The 21,519-nt window shown below is 41.9% G+C and overlaps 1 protein-coding gene across 1 annotated transcript; it reads right to left on the reverse strand.

The window, feature by feature from the left end:
- Positions 1-5,722: 5,722 nt before the first annotated feature.
- Positions 5,723-20,244, reverse strand: LOC118342315 (zinc finger protein 385D-like). The gene is made up of 8 exons (XM_035680806.1): positions 20,115-20,244; positions 15,272-15,387; positions 10,692-10,799; positions 9,980-10,148; positions 8,760-9,011; positions 8,495-8,676; positions 6,929-7,030; positions 5,723-6,568 (listed from the first exon to the last, which is right to left on the reverse strand). The coding sequence occupies exons 1-8, from the start codon at positions 20,122-20,124 to the stop codon at positions 6,332-6,334; spliced, it is 1,176 nt and encodes a 391-aa protein (XP_035536699.1). The 5' UTR covers positions 20,125-20,244; the 3' UTR covers positions 5,723-6,331.
- Between the last annotated feature and the right edge of the window lie 1,275 nt (positions 20,245-21,519).

Raw genomic sequence — 21,519 nt, forward strand, 5'->3', positions numbered from 1 at the left:
GTATGTAAATGATCGCTTCGACAAAATGCTTCAATTAGGCAGCAAAATAATCCATTTTATCTCAACGTTATCTGTCTCTCGGAGAGTTGACGTTCGAATTTTGAGCCGCGGCTGTTGATTGGTCGGATTTGAGACGACGTCATTTCCTGCAAGTAAAAGCGCCGTTCGCTAGATGGCGCTAATGTATAGCAGAAAATAAATCACACTTCCCTGCAGGTGAGATGTAGCTGATTTGGTATTCTTGGTTCGTCTGCATATTCTGATCCTCAGAGACTAAACAGTGGACTACCACACAGCGCGCCAGATAGCTAATTATAATCCTTTCCGTTTCAATCAGCCTCTTTTCACCATTTCCCTGTCTGTCTGTCTGTCTGTCTGTCTGTTTGTCTGCAGGAAACAAACAAAGCAAAGTGGAGAACATTCACCACTGGGGAGCGGAGGTACAGTAAATGTCTTTATAAATGGAAATTAGATTAATACTCATCAAGGGTCAGGCTCATTCAGCCCCTCTAAATGGCTAATTGAGTATTTATAATTGACTGCAGAAGATAAGAGCTTGGGTGCTCTGCGAAGTGCTCTGCTGCATGTGGATAGAGCTGATAATTGTGTTATCTTATATTCCTTGAGGTTTTTCTGAAACTCTTGAGGCTCTTTCAAAAATAGATTACACAGAAAGTCAATTATTATATGAATGCACATTTTTAATTTGAACTAGTAAGTCTTATGACACTATGCTCAAGTGTCCAGCCTTCTATCTTGTTTTTACTTATTCTTTTCTTTACATTAGGGCCTATATACTCGCATAATGCCTTCATACCCACTACTTTCTTAAAGCTACTGCTCTTGCATAAGTACCCATTCCTTCCTTCTCAGGTTTTGCTCAATAAATGTTCTGCAAATATTGGATTACACTGAATACATGATGTCATTTACTTTCCCAACTCAAAGTCAAACAGGCATGTCTTACTTGGCAGGGTGCGGGGAAGGAACTTGCACCTTTCCTGTATGGCACTGCAGCTAATGTAACATCCATTTTGAGCTTCTGTCAGTGAGGATCCAAGAAAGTGTCCATGACAGCCAACTGAATGGCATATTGAGGCTACAGAAAGCGTTTGGTAAAGCTTGGGTGTTGTCAGTGTCACCCACTGAAAACAAATTACTTCAGCGGGGAGCCTCAGCTGTGAAACAAGCCTGTAGTTTCGGGCGAGACCTTCAAGTAAAGCATGCAGGCAGGGCTTGATTTAGCTGACTTTTCTCACAAATATTTGGCGCTTTGCATGTTCTCAGTGGGATTATTTCCATATTGCGTATGCAAGGATATGTAGCAGTTAAGCTTTATTACAAACAGAATTAATAAGATTTTATTACAGTTGAAAATCCCACCTAAACTGCAGCTAACATTATAAGTTGTTTTTTGTTTAACAGATGTGTACTTTTAGTATGGGTTAGGTGCCTGAGTAAGTGTTGGAGGTATGAGTGCTCTGTCACTAAGTGAGCCATACAGACCTATAATGACTCACTGTTTTAATAATAAGATCACTTCTGTTTACCTAAAAGGTGTATTATTCTTTCTAAAAGCAAGTAAATGTTACAGCTGTTGCCTTAGGGAAGGCAGGGAAATAGTGAGTGGTGCGTTTTGTGTGTGAGAGCGTTTTTTCGAGTCTGCATTAAAAAGAAAAAGAGAGAGAGAGAAGGAGGGTGAGAAACAGATAGACAGCCAGAGGGACTCCACAGGTTTTAGCTCAGTGTGCTTTAATGGACAAATCCATCAAACCGTCATTTCATGCCACCTCTGACTATCCATGTGTCAGATGCAGAGAGAGAAAAACATATTATCACAGGTACAGGAGAAAGAGAATCAGAGATACTGATTTTAAAAAATGCAGTGTGCATTGTGGCAGCAAGAGAAATTAGAGCATGTGTAGATACAAAGAACAGATGACTACAGACATCAACACAGAGGAATACATTGCCTTTTTAGTGCAACAGTAGCTAATACAAGTGTATTTATCTAATGACGTGATGCACTGATATTAAGAGATCACAAACTCATCTCTGTCCAGTCAGTTGTCTAATTCACCCATCGCTGTCCAGACAGTCTGACTGGCCAATGAAAAGATCATCTGCTCCTCTACCAGATGAAAAGTATTAGCCCTAATCTGTGCACTCGCCTCAGCTGGGGCCAAGCAAACACAGCCCTACTTTTTAATATGGAAAATGTGCGTATGGTGCCATACTCACAATTTATGGTAATGAAATCATAACACAGGTTGTGTAATCAACCCCAAAAGCTACCTTTAAGACAGAAATTTAGCTTAGGAAATCAGATTATGGCTTGTTTTATGGAGCTTAAATTGATGGGAAACTGTAGAACAGATAAACAGGAAGCCACCTACAGCATTATCATTTTTTAAAAGTTTAGTCTAGTTGACATTAAGAAGAAGGACATCAATGTCAAGGATAACAAAGTAAAGACTTATCTCCATTGTGATCCTCGCAAAGATGCAGGAGACTACGTGGCACTAAGTGAACTACCAACAAACCAACACAATTAATACCTATATTATCATCAATAATATCACTCCAAACCAAGCATCCAAAGAAAAAAAAATACATTAAACAATATCATTTTAACCATTATCGTGAACTTACTCTCCCAAATTTCCTGTTAGCCTTAATTGAAACTTCCTTTCCAAATCACAGGGGTCACTAAGAAACTAAAGAACAGCAGGTACCCATGTTTGTATTAAATTTCAGTAAGCACAACACTAGCTGTGGTCCGGTTGCCAATCAGTGTTAGAATTAAGAGTCAGGGCCTCAAATGGCCTCTCAAATCCACATTGTAACACAATTACTCATTTAATTAAGAAGAGGGGATAACTGGGGATAGCAATGTTGTGTGTTTCAATATTGGCGAAGTGACTTTTAACTTATGCACTTTTTTTCCCACCTAAAAAGCGAGGAAACCATTTCGCGCTGCATTCCTAACAAACCAAACTGGAGAAGCTTTCCTTAACCATCACATCCCTTTGAATCCAGACAACAGCAGCACTGAGCCCCAGACACACAATCGACTCTCTGTGGGGAGCAGCTTGGTCATTATGCCTTACAGCCTGCTCTTGAACACCCCACTGAGCCATTTACTTCACAGCCAACATCCCCTCCGTTTACTGATCTGTTGCTCCATGCCATACTGCTGCACTGCCTCCGCAGGACCGGAAAAGCTCACAGGGACTAAACAAATCCTGTCTGGAGCTGCAAGGGCAACAATTGTTACTTAAAGAGAACTGGAATTGATGACTGTGTCTGAACTTTCAACTTTAAAGCTCTGGACAACTGTGGAAGCGTGTGTCATTGACCCCGGGCAGATGGCGCTTGTGCCACGGCTCCCCTCTGCCCACTCACCTTTTGTCTGTGCCCACTAGAGCCAGAGAGAAACACAGCTCCTAAGCAGCTTGTACAGGTCTTGTGGTGTAGGAGTGCCAACCTTTTTAGATGTACAATAGCATAGCATACTGTGAAGTCTCTGGATGGGCCAGTCATAAAGGGGGAAATACTAACTATCAGATCCCTAAATTAACACCTTAACGGCTTGCCTCACAAATAAATCTTTGGCTTGGCTTTTAACGGAGTAGTTTGACATTTTGGGAAATACTCTTATTCGCCAGCAGCTAGTTAGCTGAGCTTAGTTTACCCTCTGTAAAACAATTTCTGTTATGGATTAGGCAAATTAGATGTAACGTGTTTTGAGCTTTAGAGGAGACTTATGCATGGTAGGCAGATTGTATTCCCTCTGAACAGAGCCATGCTAGCTGTGTATTCTCTTTCCAGTCTTATGCTAAGCTAAGCTAACTGACTGCTGGCTCCAGCTCAACCTTCTCATCTGACGCTTGGCAAGAAGTGTTTTTCTCAAAATGCTGAACTATTGTTTTAATCACCTGTTGTATCAACTTTTTCTTCTGTCCTAAAAGCAATAATGCCTTTTTGGTATTTCATATAGTCTACTCTATGATGTAGTTTATAGCTTCAAGATTTTCCCTATTTGACTTCATTTTTACAGCACTCATTTGAATGCAGACTTTAAAAAATGGTTTGTAAAGAAGGTTTTGGGTTGAGAACACAGATTGCAACTGTATTTCAAGTTTTATTTTCCAGTTTAGTTCCATAAAATCTTTTTTTTTCCTTCCCTCATTTCTGTTGGTCGAAGTCTCTTTGCATTTATCCATGACCACCTTTGTTTTATGATTTGAATTAAAGTGCAATGTGCAGAAGTCTAAATGCTGCATCCTCATGCCAAGTGCTTATTATAGTCTTTTTTTTCTATGCGTACAGCAAGCAAAGCTGCCCTCACATGGCATGCACAACTCCACTTTGTACCTTTGTACTCTCTCCAGGTAGCAGAGAATGAAAAATCCCCTGGATGCCAAGTAAGGCTTTTGTTGAGCTGACATATGTTTGTGCGTGCGTGTGCCGTGAATTCGATAGCGGAGTCAGAGGCAGAGAGGCGGTGGAGAGAGGGAGTAGCAGTAGACGTATTATGAGATAACGAAAGAAAGATGACAAAAAGTGGAGAAGAAAAGGCAGTGAAGGCTGGAGAGAGAATGAGCCAGGGAGTTAAGGGGCCAGAGGAGGTCTGGATTCCGACAGCCTGTGGAGAATTGAGCATCCCACACACAGATGTTCACAATCATCACCCATGACAATTAATAATAATAATAATGACTGCTGTGACAACTGGGAGAATCAGAAGGCAATGACTGATTGGATGATAATTCCCTGAATTGGCCTGTGGAATTATTTACTTTGGAGTGGCTGCGGGAGGCAGAAGCAAAAAATATCTAGCTAATTAATCCAGTTTGGTGTCAGTTGTCTGATGAAAGAGAGAAAATAAGGAGAGGTCAAAGAAAGTTGAAAAAGCAGCTATCACAGCCACTGACCTGATAGAGTGAGTTCAGAATTTGACCTCTGAGAAAGGTTAAAACAACTCGCCCAGATAACATCAGCATGGAATCCCATCAGTGATCACACCAATGTAGTCATGAGTAACGTCAAAAAACGAGAGCGAGACAAATTCTGTTTGAGATGCATCTACAGTAAACCTACAACAGATCAGTGCCTGTACTGAAACAGCAGTACACACTCTCTCTATAACTTTAGAATAAAATGAACTTCTTCTAAAACACATAAGCTTACCAAAATGAGCTGCACATTGCTCGAGGCTGCAGTGTGGTAAACCTCATCAACAAGACAGACAATGAAGTCAGACAGAACATTCCTGCTTTGATTTATCTCAGAGAATGAAGCTGGAGGGGATACAGGCAAAAGGTTTATCTGTACTCTTAAGTAATAAATAGTTGGAAAAAATGTCTTCTGAAGCTAAATAAAGGCAATGGATGTGTCCTTTTCGTTTTGTTTTTTAGGGAAATACCTGAGTACAGACTAAGGAAAGATTTCTTTGCGTGCTGTTAAGTAGAAAAGGAGGATGAAAAAAGGCTTAGGTCAGTGTCTGAATGCAGAGAGTTATGGGTTTGGGAGGAGGCAATGTCTGGCTGCATTTCGGCGTGTCTACATTTCTGGCAGTGAACACGTACGCAAGGAGCTGAAAACACTGACATAGATGTTTGTCATAGCACATAACAGTTGGAACAAAGATGTATCTGATAAACACCATGAAATGATATTGCACTTATTTATTAAATAAAATGCACATTTTGGAGCAGTGTGTTAAGAGTCATTTACTCCAATGATCCTATGTAGATTCAAACTCAGTAGGGTAACAAAGGAACCAAATATGAGTATCCACAGCTATTGTTTATTGGAAAATAATAAACATCTTCAGTCAAGCATGCTCTGTATGGCATTCATACCTATATGCATATCTGCACACCAAACACACAGTTATAGTCATCATGGATGTTCACCATGATGCATCTTCCTTATATCTATACTGAATGAAACTATCCGTTTTAAGAGGGACTTTCTTTATTGTCATATAGATCATTAGCATCTATAACACTTATTACTGGAGGAATGAAGCAGAAGTGCAGCAAACATATTAAAAGTTGTACCTCTGTGATGGCTATATCTGCGCACACACTCACACACACGCTCACATCAGAAAACACTCGCTCAGTTACTGCTTTGTACTTCCAGCATCCCAACCGGCCTCGTGGTTTTGGTCCCAGGAAAACAATCTGCAGTCCTGGTCCATGACACCAACGGTATCTGTTGTTATGTGGAGTATAGTGAGCACTGTCTTATATCACGTCTTGTTCAGGTCTCAGGTCTGCTTTTTAGCTGTAGTTCAGAGCTGATTGAGACCTCGGCGGGGTCAGTAGGGGGAGAACAGAACCGGTGTGTGTGCCGAACAGATGGGTCCAGGGGCCGGTTGCAGCAGCGCCTGGGGAAGGGGCTGACTCGGAAACAGGGCGGGGCTGGAGTTTGAGGCAGGGCGGAGAGAGAAGGAGGGCAGTGTTGCCATGGCAGCTGCAACGGAGAGTTGACGCTGCAGGAGACACGAGGCCAGAGGTTTGGTGAGGTCTTGGTTCTTCTGTAGAGCCAGACGAATCTGAAGAGAGAAAACAATTGCAATCAGGGGGTTTTGTTGCTGTTGTTGTTGAGCAGTTTAAGTAGGAAACCAGAGAAGGAGATAAAGTCTTAGTAGCTGCTTGGCCACGCTATCCCAGTTACTGCCAAACAATCTTATCATAAATCTGCCCTCCTTTCTAATGTAATTTGCCCTCTCCCTCTTACAACAACATCCTAGGATTTAAAACATTTCAGACATGAGATTCTCCAACCCGTATCGTTGACGATTTGTCTCACTGGAAGTAGGGAGTGGAGCTTTCTGGAAGAAGATTTAGAGAGCTAACTCATCTACACAAACACAATAATGAGGGATGAAAGTAAATTAAGCAACAGTACTTACTGCCTGGAAACTCTGGTGACGCTGGGTGGGAGTGTAGGGGCTGAACTTTGGCTTGGCTGGTTTACCTGCTGCTCTATCCTTGTGTCTCCGACTGCTGATGTGCTGCAGGGGAGGAGAGAAACTAATAAACACACAGAAAATAATGAAGCCAGACGTAAGCAGCACAAAACCTTTTGTTTGGAAATTTGAATAATCAGCAAAGAGGAAATTAAAGCAAGCCTAATCAAAGTTCCTATTTTGACAATTCCGGCTGAATGTTGATAATTTGTTGGCTCCGACTTTGAGATTCAAAATATTCATGAGGGGTTGGTTTGGAAATCTTTTTGATTTGATTGACAGTCACAAACAGATGGCTACGGCCAGCACGGCACACAGTCAGCGGTGAACTGCTAAATATTCAGGAGCACCTGTCCAAAGTTAACTTTTAAACAGTCAGTTATGAAGACCAATGCTGTGCATTAATATCATGAACTGAGATGCTAACTCCGTACTCAGATGCTCACTGAAATAGACTCGGCTAAGTAGCTTTGTGCTCATTACCTCGAGGGATCTGTGATTTTAACTCACCTGCAGCGACAGGTGTGAGATGTTCACGCTGTGATTTGGAATAAGATATGCATGGTCCTGAGTGGCTCTTTCTGTAAAGCATTATGGGTAGAGCGATGATGGCTCTGTCGATGCCTTTGACCAGCTCCCCTCTGTGACAGCTGACCTTTTCATAGCTTCACATTCTAACCACACTAACCAGTAACAAATGTGATCAGTTTGTTTCAAAAAGAGGTAAAATTATCCAGTAAGCAAGATTAGCACAGTCCAAAAAAATAAATATAAATTTGTGTACCAGAGCTTTGTTTTCTCTTCTTTCCTCTCCCATTAATCATCTCATGACCCCTCAGATTTATCTTGTGATACTTTGGGGGCGAACCGACCCGTAGTTTGGGAACAAATGGACAAAACTACCATTGTTATTAGGTAGATAAAATGATCACCTCCACACACTAACATCTATCTCCTGCTAGTATATTCATATATATATATAATTTTTTTTTATATATATATATCCCTGTACATATGCAAATTATTCTGCACTTCTCTGCTTTGCACTTCTGGTTAGATGCTTGACTGCATTTTGTTGTCTAATACTAGTACTTTGTGTAATGACAATAAAGTTGAATCTTGTTTTTGTCTTCAATCTCACCTAAATTACACAATCAACAAAGCCTTTTCTCCTCAGGGAGACTATTACACAGTGTGTTTCTATATTGTACTAATGGTGCACCTGAATGGCTCTACACTGTAGCTCCTTTTCATCAGAACATGTTCGGAATTTCCATTTATGCCGAACATCAACAGACTTATACACGAGGAACAATTTGCACAAAATTTAGAAAAATCAAGAATTACGATTTTTCCTCAGTAACCCAGGGGCGTCAGTGCCAAATATCGCAGTCTGACGTCTGACATTTGGGGATTCCCATCACATATCTCCACTGATGCCTAAAATTGGTCTGAATTAAACTAAAAGCCTTGCACTGGACTGTTTCTGAGACATTTTCTACAACTAACCTGTTTGAGTTGAGTCTCTGAGTTCACATGCACATCGCAGATCTCACAATGGAAAGTTTTGTTCTGGAGCCCAGTTGACAGCTCCGACGGCGCTACCAACTTGGCCTTGACCCCCGTCCTCGGGAAAGACTTGATGGCTCCATCACCGCTTCTCGCCTCCAGCATCGTCTTGTGCTTGGTGCCTGAGCGGATAGAAAGTCAAGTCAGCAGAGTATCAAACACAGTACGAACAGGCTAAGCTTGCGACACGCAGTTCACAGCTCACCACTGTTGTGGGCCTGCAGCTGGGAGGCAGAGTTCACGGCCACCTTGCAAAGGGAGCAGTAGAGAAGACGTATTGCTTTCTCTTCCTCTGTTTCGCCGTCTGGAGCCACATCCAACTCTCCGTCTCTTGGTGTCTCTTTCTCTGGTGTCCTCGGGCTGGGTGAGAGGGAGGCGTCGGAGGGTGCTTTCACAGTTTCAGAGGGACCGCTGCTCGATGGTGCCGCCTCTGAGGTAGGGTTTGGGGCCGAGGGTTCTGAAGAAGTAGAATGATGCTACGTTAATGAGCCAGCCTAAGTAGTGTGAGAGAGTCAGGCGATTAGGAGACAAACACATTTTTCCACCTTACTACTTACAATAAAACAATTTTGTGACATAGACAGAGATAAAAATTCACCAGGCTACAGGTGATTATGAGCTCTATCAACCTCTCTAATTGCACTAATAATCAATGATTTCCCATAGGATCTGCCTCCCAGCACTTAAACGAACAGTTCTGTACAGAGATGATTTGCCTCTGTTAGCTTTTGTGCGACTGACTCGAAGAGGTTCCCCGGAGGAGCGTGTACAGATTTACAGATTCACTCTTCGCTAATAACAATGATTAGCTCTGCCTAGCTGAGTGGGTGTCTGTTTGTTACCATTGATTCCCCACTCTTAGAGGCCAGTGAGGCTGTTTGCTGAAGTAATCTTCAGAGAGCTCTCCTGCCGTCTCATCCACTTCACTCAAACTAACTCCAAACTGGAAATAATCACTCATTCTTACAAACAACTCTCATATCGGAAACGTCAAGTACAATTTTTCAATCTTGTTGCTTTTTAGCTTGCAGCGATGTATTATTTTCATTCCTCGCCGCCCACACACATGCAAAAGTAGCACATCAGGACTGGCACACATATAAACACATGTATACACACTATACAGTTACCCACGGATCATATTTAAAGCATTTTCTTTGTGTTTTTGATCTCAGGAGGCTGCTGAGGAGGTCAGGAGATGTAGACATGAAGAAGGAGCAGAGAGTAATGCTCAACCTTTAATCTCTTTACTGTGAAACCCAAAGCAGTAGGAGGTTTATCACATCAAAGAGTTAAAGTCGTGACTGGGAAAAGTAGGTTTGAGCCGTACATTCATATATCTTACGCTGTCATACATTTGATGTCTAAACACACACACGCACACACATACACAGGGGAAGTATGCGTGCCTGCAGAGACACACACCTCCTGATGTTGTGTCATAGCTGGAGGGCTGTGAGCAGGGTGACAAGAGGATTTGCGATGTTGTTTCCTTGGAGACCAGTTCGGAGGTCCTGATCTTTGAATCTGGGGCGTCCAGAGCTTTCAGCCTTTTCGCGTGTTTGGTGCCGCTATAATGGGAAGAAGCCTGCGCCTGTGTACACAGTAGCAAACAAGAAGGTATGAGCTTAGACAGTTACATAGTTTGGACACAATTATTATATGTGAACCTGACAATGTTTGGATTTTAAGCCACAATACTCGCAAATAAATAAAAATGCTGATGTTTTAATATATAGACTAAGCCTGGCAACAAGTAAATTTAAAGTCTGTAACGTTCCTGATGAAAATGCTGCATGCATCCTTTGTTTTATATTTTCTGTATACAGTATATTTTCTGATTCCTTTGCTACACATTGCATTGCAGTTCAGCACAAAACGGTTCTTGTTTATGAGTCATTCTGTCATAAGCACAATTAAAAAATCAATGCTCTACAAAGGTCAAATATCAGAGGTGTGCACATTTTACTCAATTATTAAATGAGGCAGCTGTAAACCCTCTGAACCAGTAAACCAACCAAATAAGGGCAGGTCTCTTCAGCCTGTTCAACTGTCACGTAAGGGTGTGTGTGAGAAATAAAAGCACCCTGAAAGAAAAACAATTAAAAGTGTGTCTTTCCCACAGGACAACACCCACCTCAGAGTTGAACCGCAGTCGACAGACTCCGCAGGAGCTGGCCTTTCTCTTCAGCGGCGAGATTAGCCCGAAGCTTGGGCCAATCAGAGCTTTATGGACGTGATCCATCTGAAACAAAGGAGTGGGGTAGCGCGAAGGTCACGACTGGTTAAGGGTTGTGAAAGACAAGACTGAGTAGGTAGTGAAAGTGATCACCTGAGGTGTAAATGACACGCTGTCTGCAAAGTAATATGCTGCTCTCAGGAAACCACAGATTTATAATATCTCAGGTTAGAGGTGGGGGTAGTCTGTCTGGCACCCAGTCATGCATGAAGACAACACACACACGTTCACACATCATCACTTTATCTTCCACAAAAAAACATGCTACTACGTGAATCTAGTGTGACCACCATGAATCCCACCTGACCACAGCCTCCGCTCTCCAAGATGGAGCAAACTATAAACCTTTTACAGCCACCTTTCAAACCAACAGGGGGTGAGAGCTTCACACTGAAAACCTCACCTCACCCAGACTCCATGACACAGATCCTCCTGCTGATGGTAGCAGGAGGCAATTTGAAATCATGTGTTGTGTTGTGTTGTGTTGTGTTGTGTTGTGTCGTGTTGTGTCGTGTTGTCCTGTAACATGAACACACAAAAAAACAACTAAAAAGAAACTTAGAAAGGACATTTTACCCCAAGACTGGGTTTATTTATTCGTATAAGGAACAGGCGGTAAACCTCCCCCATGTCTTTGCATGTTTGTGTGTACGTGTGCACAATAACTATACCAGTATCTGACCACACAGTGATGTGCACCTCTGGACATTACCTACTGGAATGTTTAATGAGCACATATGCTCAGCGCAATAAAACCCAACTGGGCTTTGTGGAGCAAAACAAACCTATTACCAGTGATGAAATGTAGGGAGCCATATAACTAGCCACAACCAGGGAGGCTTTATGGAAATCTGACTGGAGGTGACGTAAAACTTTATGAGTTATTATGGGTCAGCCAACTAGTTCTGTAAGCCCTGGGAACATATAGCACTGCACTGGAGAGATGAAGAGATGAATTATTTTCTCCTCAGACGTTCCGAACACGACAGAATCTGTTTGTAAGTGAGTGAGTGTGTGTGTGGGTGCCTGAGTATGTGTATGTGTATGCGTGTGTGTGTGTGTGTGTGTGTGTGTTTTTTTTCTTTGATCATCACTCCAGGCGGCTCCACTGGAATGCATCTCTGCAGTCATTGGTCTCTTATCTCTCCCTGTTTCCCTGCAGCTGTTTGCTGCATAAACCCAAGCAAACACATATAAAAACAAATATAGTTCCTTCATCTATATTCAAAATACAAATAATAAAACTACAAAAATTAAGAGATCATTAACTTGACGTCTGCAATAACCGTAAAAATGTGTAATGTAACAAATCAATAACAACATGGCCACATTAATGTTAAAACATTTATGAGAATGTGAGCATGGTTTTTATGTTTCTCTGAATGAACATTTTAAAGTCTGTAAAAGCCCGTCTCCCTCCTTCCTCAGCCCCAAGGCTCCTGCATCACCATCTGACCTCCCATCACACATTCCTCACTTCACCCCTCCATCTGCTCCCCTCTGAACTCTCTCCATCTGATCAAAGTCACCTTCCTGCCTCCCACTGGACTCACCCTCTTACCCCTTCACTCCTGTTCCGTGCTCTGGGGTGAACTAGCACCTGTGGCAAAGTCATTTTGCTCTTCTTACTCATTGCCTCTTTCTTTCTTTCGTCTGCACACACCCACACTACACATTACCTGCTGAATCGAATCTGTCTCCTTCAACCTTATCCACTGCTGCCTCTACCCATGCTGCTTATTATGACATTACAAGTAATAAAAGCAGTAAATTCAGTGGATACAGTAAATAAAGACATGACATTCACCACATAGCTTCAGTATTAATCAGCACATTCTCTCTCACCTCCTCACACTCAGCAGTGGCGGCGTGTCAGATACACTCAGCTTCATGGAGTGAGTTATGGCTGAAACATATGGCCAAGTGAAATGAAGCAGACTTTTACCTGGAGTGCAGTCAAGAGCCCCAACATTTATAATGATGAATGTTCCTGGATTTACATTGTGTACCAGCATGACAGCTATGTGTGAGTGCATGACGTCGAGGACCTAAAATAAGGGGGGGTGGGCTATGATGAATGAGCTGCTGCTTTTGGATCTTTGTCATTTAAATTATTATTTGCTTGGCAACAAAAGCACTGTATTGTTTTCATTAAAAAAAAGAGCTTCAAGCCAAAACTAGCCAGTGAAGTCCCCGGCTCACGACAAACATCCACACACACACACGTGTGACGACCCTGTAGCCATGACAACCCACATGTGGGCAGCAAACAAACACTTTACAGAGCCCGGCACACAGATCATCTACATTCACAAGAAAATGCAGGCTTATACACACACACACACACACAGACAGACAGACAGACACGCAACAAACCCACACATAAAACACACATTCCAGGAGGAAAGGCAGGCAGCTAGAGTTCAGCTGCCCACTTATTTTACACCCACAGGTTCAAATCAGAGGAGAGAGAAGATTCCCTTTACACTTTGGTGAGCTTTCCAGTTTGCAGACAAATTGTTGGATAATTGAGACAAAACTTCATGATGTCCCTTTCCGTTCCTGCTTTGGTTATTTTCCATATTAAATGCAACCATAGGTTTCTGTTGAACGATATTTAAAACAAAACCTCAGAAACAACTGAAAATTTACAGAACTTACAGAAACTTAGAGAAAATTAATCAGACTACTTTGATAGTCGATTATTCCAGTAATTTCTTTTAAAGCAAAAAATGCCAAAAATTCTCTGCCTCCACTGCCTCCAGTAGGAAGATTTACTGCTTTTTTTGTCCTACTTGGCAATAAACCGAATATTTGGGCGCTTTGGACTCACTGGGTATGTTATGTTAGGCTCTGGGAAATCATATATATTAAAATAGACATTTTATAGACAAAAAGTTTATTTGAGTCCTAAGTCTGTAGAGGCGGCAGAAGGTGCTTTCGATATCCATGTTGCATTTTTATTTCAGGCATGTAGCCAATGCTCCTTTCCAGCATCATTGTAGAAAAAAGAATTAAAAGCCATAAATCTCCATAATTACACCCAGCCAATAGCGAGCGTTGTAAAGGTCAGTGACTTTTTACAGGACTGGCAATATTCTTGCAACTGCAGAGTGGGAGAAGTGTTAGAAATGGAATAAAATGAAAGAAAGAAGAGAGTTATAAATAGGTGAGAGGGTATGTGACTCAGCAGTGAGAAGGTGATGTGAGATACTCAAAGAAATCTTACAACCTGTGGTAAATTATGAGTGAGACAGCTTTTCTGACTTGAGTGGGAAGGTCGTTCACCACGAGCAAGCCAAGAGGAAAGTGATGCATTCTGATTTTGATTATTTGTGGTAAAAGATGGAGAGATAAAAAAAAGAAAGAGAGGGAGAGAGGAGGGTTGGTGGACAAAGTGGTGCAGAGAAGGGAAAAAAGCTCACAAGAGGGGTGAGGGATGGGGAGGATGACAGCAGGAGACAAAGTGGAAAATACGAGAGAGTAGAGTTGAAGTGACGAGGGCGATGGAGCAAGAGCGGCGCAGGAAAGTGGAAGAGATGGATGAGAAGACTGAAGAGAGGAGACCCAGAACTATGTCTGATTTCTCCTCATGTGGCAGGTTGGCTTTTTGACAGAGAGGGAGAGCTTAAACACACACATACACCACACACACACACACACACAGAATACATTTACTTCACTGAACACTAACAGTGCAGCAAAAGCAGACACGCAATGCTCTCTTTCTTTTAAACACTCAATTTATCTCCCATCTAAGAGCGCATTACAGTTTAGAGATGGGTGCTTCGTTTCAAGTTGAGGTTTTGTAATTGGTTCGGTATTGGCGGGAGTGTAAGAGCAAAAAAAAAAAAAAACCCACATCATGTTTTCTTGGCTTCATTTCATTGTGCTTGTGCTTGTGTTTTTTACAGCCGGTAAATACATCTCAGCTTTGTAGTCGAGCTTCATTATTCATGCTACATTGATCCAGGCAGGAAAAATGATTTCATACATCATACAGCTAGGGAGTATATTAAGACATACAGCACGATTCCCCTGTAAACCAGACGTCAGCGTCAGCCCTGCCTGACACAATAACTCTCTTTGGGGTTTGGTCTTGGCCAGCGTTAGTTCTCTCCACCTTCACCCTTCCCAAACACCGGGGCAGACAAAACGCTGCGTGAGGAATACCAAGGAATCAGCTCCACCAACCCCCCACCCTCCTCAGGTTGTGTGGAAATGTCACGGCTCTCTGCATCAGAGGTGGTATATTTGGAAAGGTGTGGGCAGCTCGCTCATGCATCTGTGTCTTTTAAAAAAATAAACTCCACGCACACAGACTACTCCATGAAATCAACTCCTCCACTTGCAGCAGAAATGCAGGATGATAATGTGAACAACTGAGGGTTTTTTTGGTTATTTGAAAAGAGGTAGAAGCGTACAGTTGGTGTGAGAGCGTGATTTCCATGACAACCACGATGACTGACAGTACTCACGTCAGTGAATCCAGGCAGCAGGTGGAAGGGGAGGAGGGGCTTTGCGTCCGGGGAGGGCTGCGTCCTGCCCAGCATGGGACGAGCCAGCGGCGGCAGAACACTGTGACAGACATTACCTAGGAGACAGCACGGCGGGGAGGAGACAGGTAGAAAGATAAACATATGGAGGAATGACTCATTTGAGATGAGGTGATTCCTATTAGAAGTAATAATATGGTGATGGTGAAAGCTAATACACCAGAGAAAACTAGATGAAGACGTTCTGTGCTCCAAAGTTTTTGTGCTCAAAAACTTGTCTGTTTGTTGAAGATTGTCAGAACAAAGAAACATTTCCTCCAGTTTTTTCCCCTTATTTTCCCTGCAACTTTATTACGTAGGATTCTTTTAATGCCATCAGTTTTGTGTCAGAAGCTATTGTTAAATGCCAGTGTTGATTAGTGTTCTTTGTACTTTTTTTGTATAAAAAAATTAACAAAATTTGGTGTCATGAATTGACAAAACATATTCTGGAGCCTATTAGACAAATAAGAAATGAAATAAAGTACAGCTTCACTCAGATTAAACTTTATCTTACATTCTTTGCAGATAGAGATCGTACATACAAAACATCTGATGATTTTATAAAACATGATACACTGTTATATATTTAACAAGTAAAAGCTGCTGACACATAAATCCAGAAATAAAATCCGAAATAATATTCCGATAATATGATATATATTCTGCACAGGCTGATCTTTTCCTACTTTTTATATTTAAGTGATAATAATTCTGTACATTTACATAAGTCAAGTATGCTCCTCCACCACTGATGATAATTGCATCAACGTGTAGAATTACTATTTGATTCTTTCGACATCTTGTTAAGATTTATAAAATCAGAACTAATTAGGGCTGCAAATCATGATTATTGTCATTATTAATTAATATGCCAATCACCTAATTGTCTATAAAATACCACAAAACAGTGAAGAAATATTCCCAGTTTCCAAGGTGATGTCATCAAATGTCTTGCTTTCATATATATATATACTATTATATAGAACTAAGAAAACTAGCAAATATTCACATTTGAGAAGCTGGAACCAGTAGATGTTTGGCATATTTGCTTTAAAAATGACTTCAGTCATTAATGAACTGTCGAAATCGTTCTGCCTGGTTAATTTTCTGACTAATTGATTCATTAACTCATCAGTTCAGCTGTAGAACACTGAATGGACACACTTAAAAGCTTATCATACTTGATATGTGGCTTTCTTTAAATATAGGACCATCAGGCTGTGTCAGGTCTACTCATCGTGCCAAATGGGCTTTTACACACACAGATACAGACACACAGACACAGACAAAGACAGGGGGACACTGAAGATCAATCAGATACTCTACACAGGTGCAGAACCACAGCTATGGGCAGGGTGTATGCACACACGCACACACACACAAACAATCACCCACATTACAAAACACATTATTATATCAAAATTAAACTCACACACTTGCACCATGACACGCACACACATTCCTGGTTCAATGAGGCCGTTACTAAAAGTGCTGTGTGATAAGCGTCTTGTTTGTGCTGCTGACTTTTGATTATGGAAGCTTGTTTGCTAGTTTGCATGTTCTCTGAGCTTGATTACAGTTTGATTCAGGACCAGCCTGCATGTGTAATCATCATAATCAAAATCACAACACACCCATCCGCTCTGCCATTACTCTGATTGCCTTTAACTAGCTTAAGTCATGTGTGTACGTGTGTGTGTGCGCGCACAATGTTAAGTGTATTTGACCTCAGTATTTTCCTTTTGAATGCAGGGCTGCCCTGGATACATGCACACGCAGAATAGTTTAGGTGCACAAGTGTATTACAATTTGTTGTACGATTGTTTGCATACATTTTTCAATACTGAGTCGACACTAACTGCATTCAGTAACCACACCTTTCAAAATTCACAAGTTGTTTTCTCACCCAAACTCAACCACCACTAAAACTGTGTATTTACACTGCATTTTGCATTTTTACACACTATTGTTAAAACTGTTGAACCTGATACAAAATTACTGTAGATTAGTAGGCAGTGTGCTACATCTAAAACCAACCCAGATTATGCTTTTCAATTTCATGCCATGTATGTAGGTACTGTAAAAGGGCAAATCTTTGGAATGAGTTTCCAGTACACACACAGCCAGCAGAGAGACCCCACAGGAATTATTTTTTTACTCATAGAGGTGGAAAGTTCCTAACCATCTTTCACATCATTAGAAGTCCCTGTTGGACACAGTGAATGCTGGATTTCTGGACATATCTGCAGAAGATTGCCAGGGATGGAATGGAAAAAGATTATTTCCCCAGAGAGGAGATAAGGTGTGATGTGGATGAGAAGACAGGGTTGACTAGATGTATTTCTATATCCTTGACATGTATGTAGTGAATATATATAGTTTTGTTTATTCAATTACTGACTTGATGCAAAAATGATCCATGTGATTGAGGATATTTTAAACCTGCAACAAGCTCAGCTGCTGCTGACTTGGTCAAATCTGCAGAGCTGAAAAGAAAACAATCTTAAGCACACAGGCTGAACACACCACTTACTTTGTGGTATTTTATTCAACGTGCTATTAATGATGCGTCATGTTTCAGATCGTCTGTCTCATCTGTCAGCAGCTGTCTGTATTTTCTCTGCACAGACTTCTTTTTTATCCCCTTGCCTCCACAAGCAGATAGCGGGCTAGCTGCGGCTCTGTGGGCGCAACAGGACACCGAGGGCTCTGTTGTCGTGAACCCCGCGCAGATCACAGTCAGGTGCGTCCTGCCCTGGTGCGTAAGGAGTGTGCCAAACGCACTTTTGGTAATTTCTTGGCCAGACTCGCCTGTGGAGCACTTTGACACAGAGTGGGACCAGAATGCCTTATCATAAACTATATATTTGTGTGTTAGAGGCTAGGATCATCATGACCAATCACATTCACTATCGCTCTCTCTGACAGTTTGGGAATCTTGTTTGAGAGTTTTGCTCAGAGCAGACTTCTTGTTGTCTGGGACCTGCAGAGTTTTACATGAATACAGCAGCTGAAATATACGACCGAGAGCAGATGATGTCTCTTTTTAGTTGAATTAACTTTTCAGGGCCTGTTAATGATTCTAAGGTCATCGTGATGTCTGTGCGTAACAGTCCGCGATTTGTCATCACAATGATCCACACAATTCGGTTAATTCAACGTGTTGCATGTTTTTCTGCTGAAATTATTTTAGACCCAGTTAGATTTTACTCTTTTACACGCTAAACTAATTCACAACCCCACAATCTTGGAACAAATAAATTGCCTTTTTTATCTGTAAATAAACTTGGATTTTTAAAATAACACTGAAATGACGCATATTCTGGGTGGAGACCTCTCAGGAGAAGTGACAGAACTTAAGGGAGTTGTTATAGTTTTAAGTGATCCACAATGGATCTGTGTGAACTGTTTTCAACGTGTCAGTATCCAACACGCCTGAATCTGTAGAAGTATTAACCATAACCGACCAGTTTGACGTGCACAGCAGCACAGTGGTTATTTCGCAACAGTCTGTTGCTTGATTGTTGCACTAAATGTAATCAGCGGATCTAGTGACAATGCGCAGAATCACTCCAGTCAGACGGCAGTAGGAATCACTCATCTTTATTCTGTCTAGCTGTCATTAATGGCTTTATAATATTTTGTGTGTGTGTGTGTGTTACGTGCCAGCTGGTTGGGGATTGTAAAGTGAAAGAGGGTAGACTAACGGAACATGAAGGGCTTTGCCTGATTTTAGTTGAGTTTATGTACCCTAGGTGTGACTTCACCAAATATTATGGAGGGCAGCTCTTGATATCGCCACACCCTCCCCCGCGCCGCTCCTCCCACCGGGAGACTCAGCGCCGGTTCGCCGGTGCGCGGCGGCGGCAAAGAGAGTCCGTTCAACAAAATAAAAGCATCAGCTGTGTCTTCTTTTTCCATATAGCCAACTGTGCGGCATTCATTTGCTATAATCATATTATTTACCAACTCCTCTGAACTTTCAGCTGAGGTTAAGGTTTATTAATCCTTCAAACTGACTATATATTTCATAATTGAACCACAACAGGATAATGCAACAAGCAAAACTGTTAAATTTGTTGTTTAAAAAGGTAAAATAATATTTCCAGTGTGTTTTACTCTGGCCAGCAGAGGGGGCTGCCACCCCACAGCCCCCTATCCCCCCCGTGTCCATGCCCTTTTGTGAAATGACTGAAGAATTTAGGAGATACAAGAAACACGTGGACGAGATGACACACACACATACCTGAAATGTTAACTGGCCATCATGCAGTATCATTTCAATAACGTTATAAAGCAGTGATAATTGGTCTTAATTTATCCATTTAGTCTACAGTATTAGTTTATAAACCTGTAAGACATGTATACTGTGAGGAATTCAACAGTGGCTAAAAGCATGCGTGTATGAAACCACAGTAAAGTAAATAATCTTCTCTGTTTCTGTGAGCTATTCTACTATATCTGTATGTCAGCTCTCTTGTGATTGAACAATTCGCCCTTTGCGCTGCTGTTATGTTACATGAGGAGTAATGGAGAGTCAAGCGCGATTAAAAGACTCTTAATTAAACCACACAGACCATGATCTGGGCTTTTCATTTCCGAGAGACGCATTGGATAAGCTGCACTATCACTGCCTCCGCTGAGCAGGTGACCGACTTCAATAAAGCTCGAATCCAATTCAACATAGCAACAAGTGACTCCTCCGCCTTATTATCACCAACAACAACAACAACAACAAAAAACTCTTTTGAGATTAAAAGCATTTAATGCATCGCTTACATACCGAAATACATGGTGGCACCAAGTGAAATCCGATTGTTCAGTTAAAAGTCTCTTTCATCTCCAGGCAGAGATGAGGCTTTGCGTCTTCTCCTCCACAGTCTGTCTCTCCTCTCTATCTCTCTCCTGCGGCGCCGATGCTGCTCCTTCCCATCTGGATTCCCTCCTCCTCCCAACTACCCGCCCCCTCCTCCTCCTCCTCCTCCTCATCTCCCTCCTCCTCATCTCTTCACGATTCGTTTACAAGTCTGCCCCTGTATCTACATCTTCCAGAAAACCTGTTTTTAATTCAGTAAATAGACGGAAACGACCTTAATGAGTGTACAGTACCACCCTGGATTAGTGCAACCCTCAATGCCAACATACACAGAGCAGGAGGCACATTTGGGCTTGACGCTGTGTGTAACTCCAATGTAACACCACAAAACAGAAAGGAGGGGATCCTCATCTTTGTTAAATTTCTTATTCAGCTGTTTTGCTAATATCAAAGGCAATATGCAGAGAAGAGAATAAGGGGAAATCCTTCCCCCTCCAGGCCACAGTGTGACTCTTGTCTGCAGGCTTCCCTCCTGGGCTGCTGTCTTCTGAAGGAGCCCTGAGTTCCTCTTTTACGCTTCTGTAAACTGGTTTCCCGTCCTCACTTTTCTCTCGGGCCCGTGGTATTTTTAGATGCATCCTGGAGCTTTCAGCGTGCCCAGAGGAAACTACACACGACACACAGTCCAGCTGAAAACATCACAAACTGTCACGCAGGCTTATGCATATATGCATGCACTCACTCACACTGAAAAACAACTCCAGTATGTTCATGTCTGTCTTTTTGTCTTGCACACACACACACAGACACTCACACTCTCCTGTATCTCTTGGTAGTGACTTTGTTTCAACTTTCTTGTCCTTAAGCTTAAACATGCCCCCCCCCACTCTGTGTCAGGAACGTAGACAACAACATGTGTTTTCCCACAATCTCCAACTCCTGGGAGATTTAGCTCAGGAGGGCCATCATTTCAACAACTGCTGTTCCCAAAATGCACACACACTGTCTCCCTGTGCTCTTGTGCTTGAACTACCAAGTATTCTAATTAGTGGTGCACATAAAAAGGGAATATATTTCTAATTAGAAAGTGCAGCCCTCGCTACATGTGAAATGAATAAGGCCCCACTCAGGGTCATTCTGTAAAATGATTCAGTGGATCAAAATATTAAATGTTTCTTCAGGAATAGCCATCTTCATGATTGGGACATATCTCCTAGCTGAGCCATTTCATCTGGACTGTACCTCCACCCACAAGCAGCATGGAACAAAAGCTGAGGAGGAGAAAAATACACATATGGAAATATCTACTCATAAACGCAATTAAACGCCCCTTTTGTCACTTACTGTATTGCCAGACGTTTTGTTTTCCTCT

This window comes from Morone saxatilis, unplaced genomic scaffold, assembly GCF_004916995.1.
Source record: "Morone saxatilis isolate NCDOM2014 unplaced genomic scaffold, NCSU_SB_2.0 Contig9, whole genome shotgun sequence".
In the NCBI taxonomy this organism is placed as follows: Eukaryota; Metazoa; Chordata; class Actinopteri; family Moronidae; genus Morone; species Morone saxatilis.

Bases quoted from the DNA above. Each gene is read 5' to 3' on its own strand.
- LOC118342315 (XM_035680806.1), bottom strand. The intron at 10,800-15,271 runs GTGAGTACTGTC...CCTTTGTTTCAG, and splicing joins TGCTGCCTGGATTCACTGAC to ATGGATCACGTCCATAAAGC. The intron at 8,677-8,759 runs GTGAGCTGTGAA...CTATCCGCTCAG, and splicing joins GCTGCAGGCCCACAACAGTG to GCACCAAGCACAAGACGATG.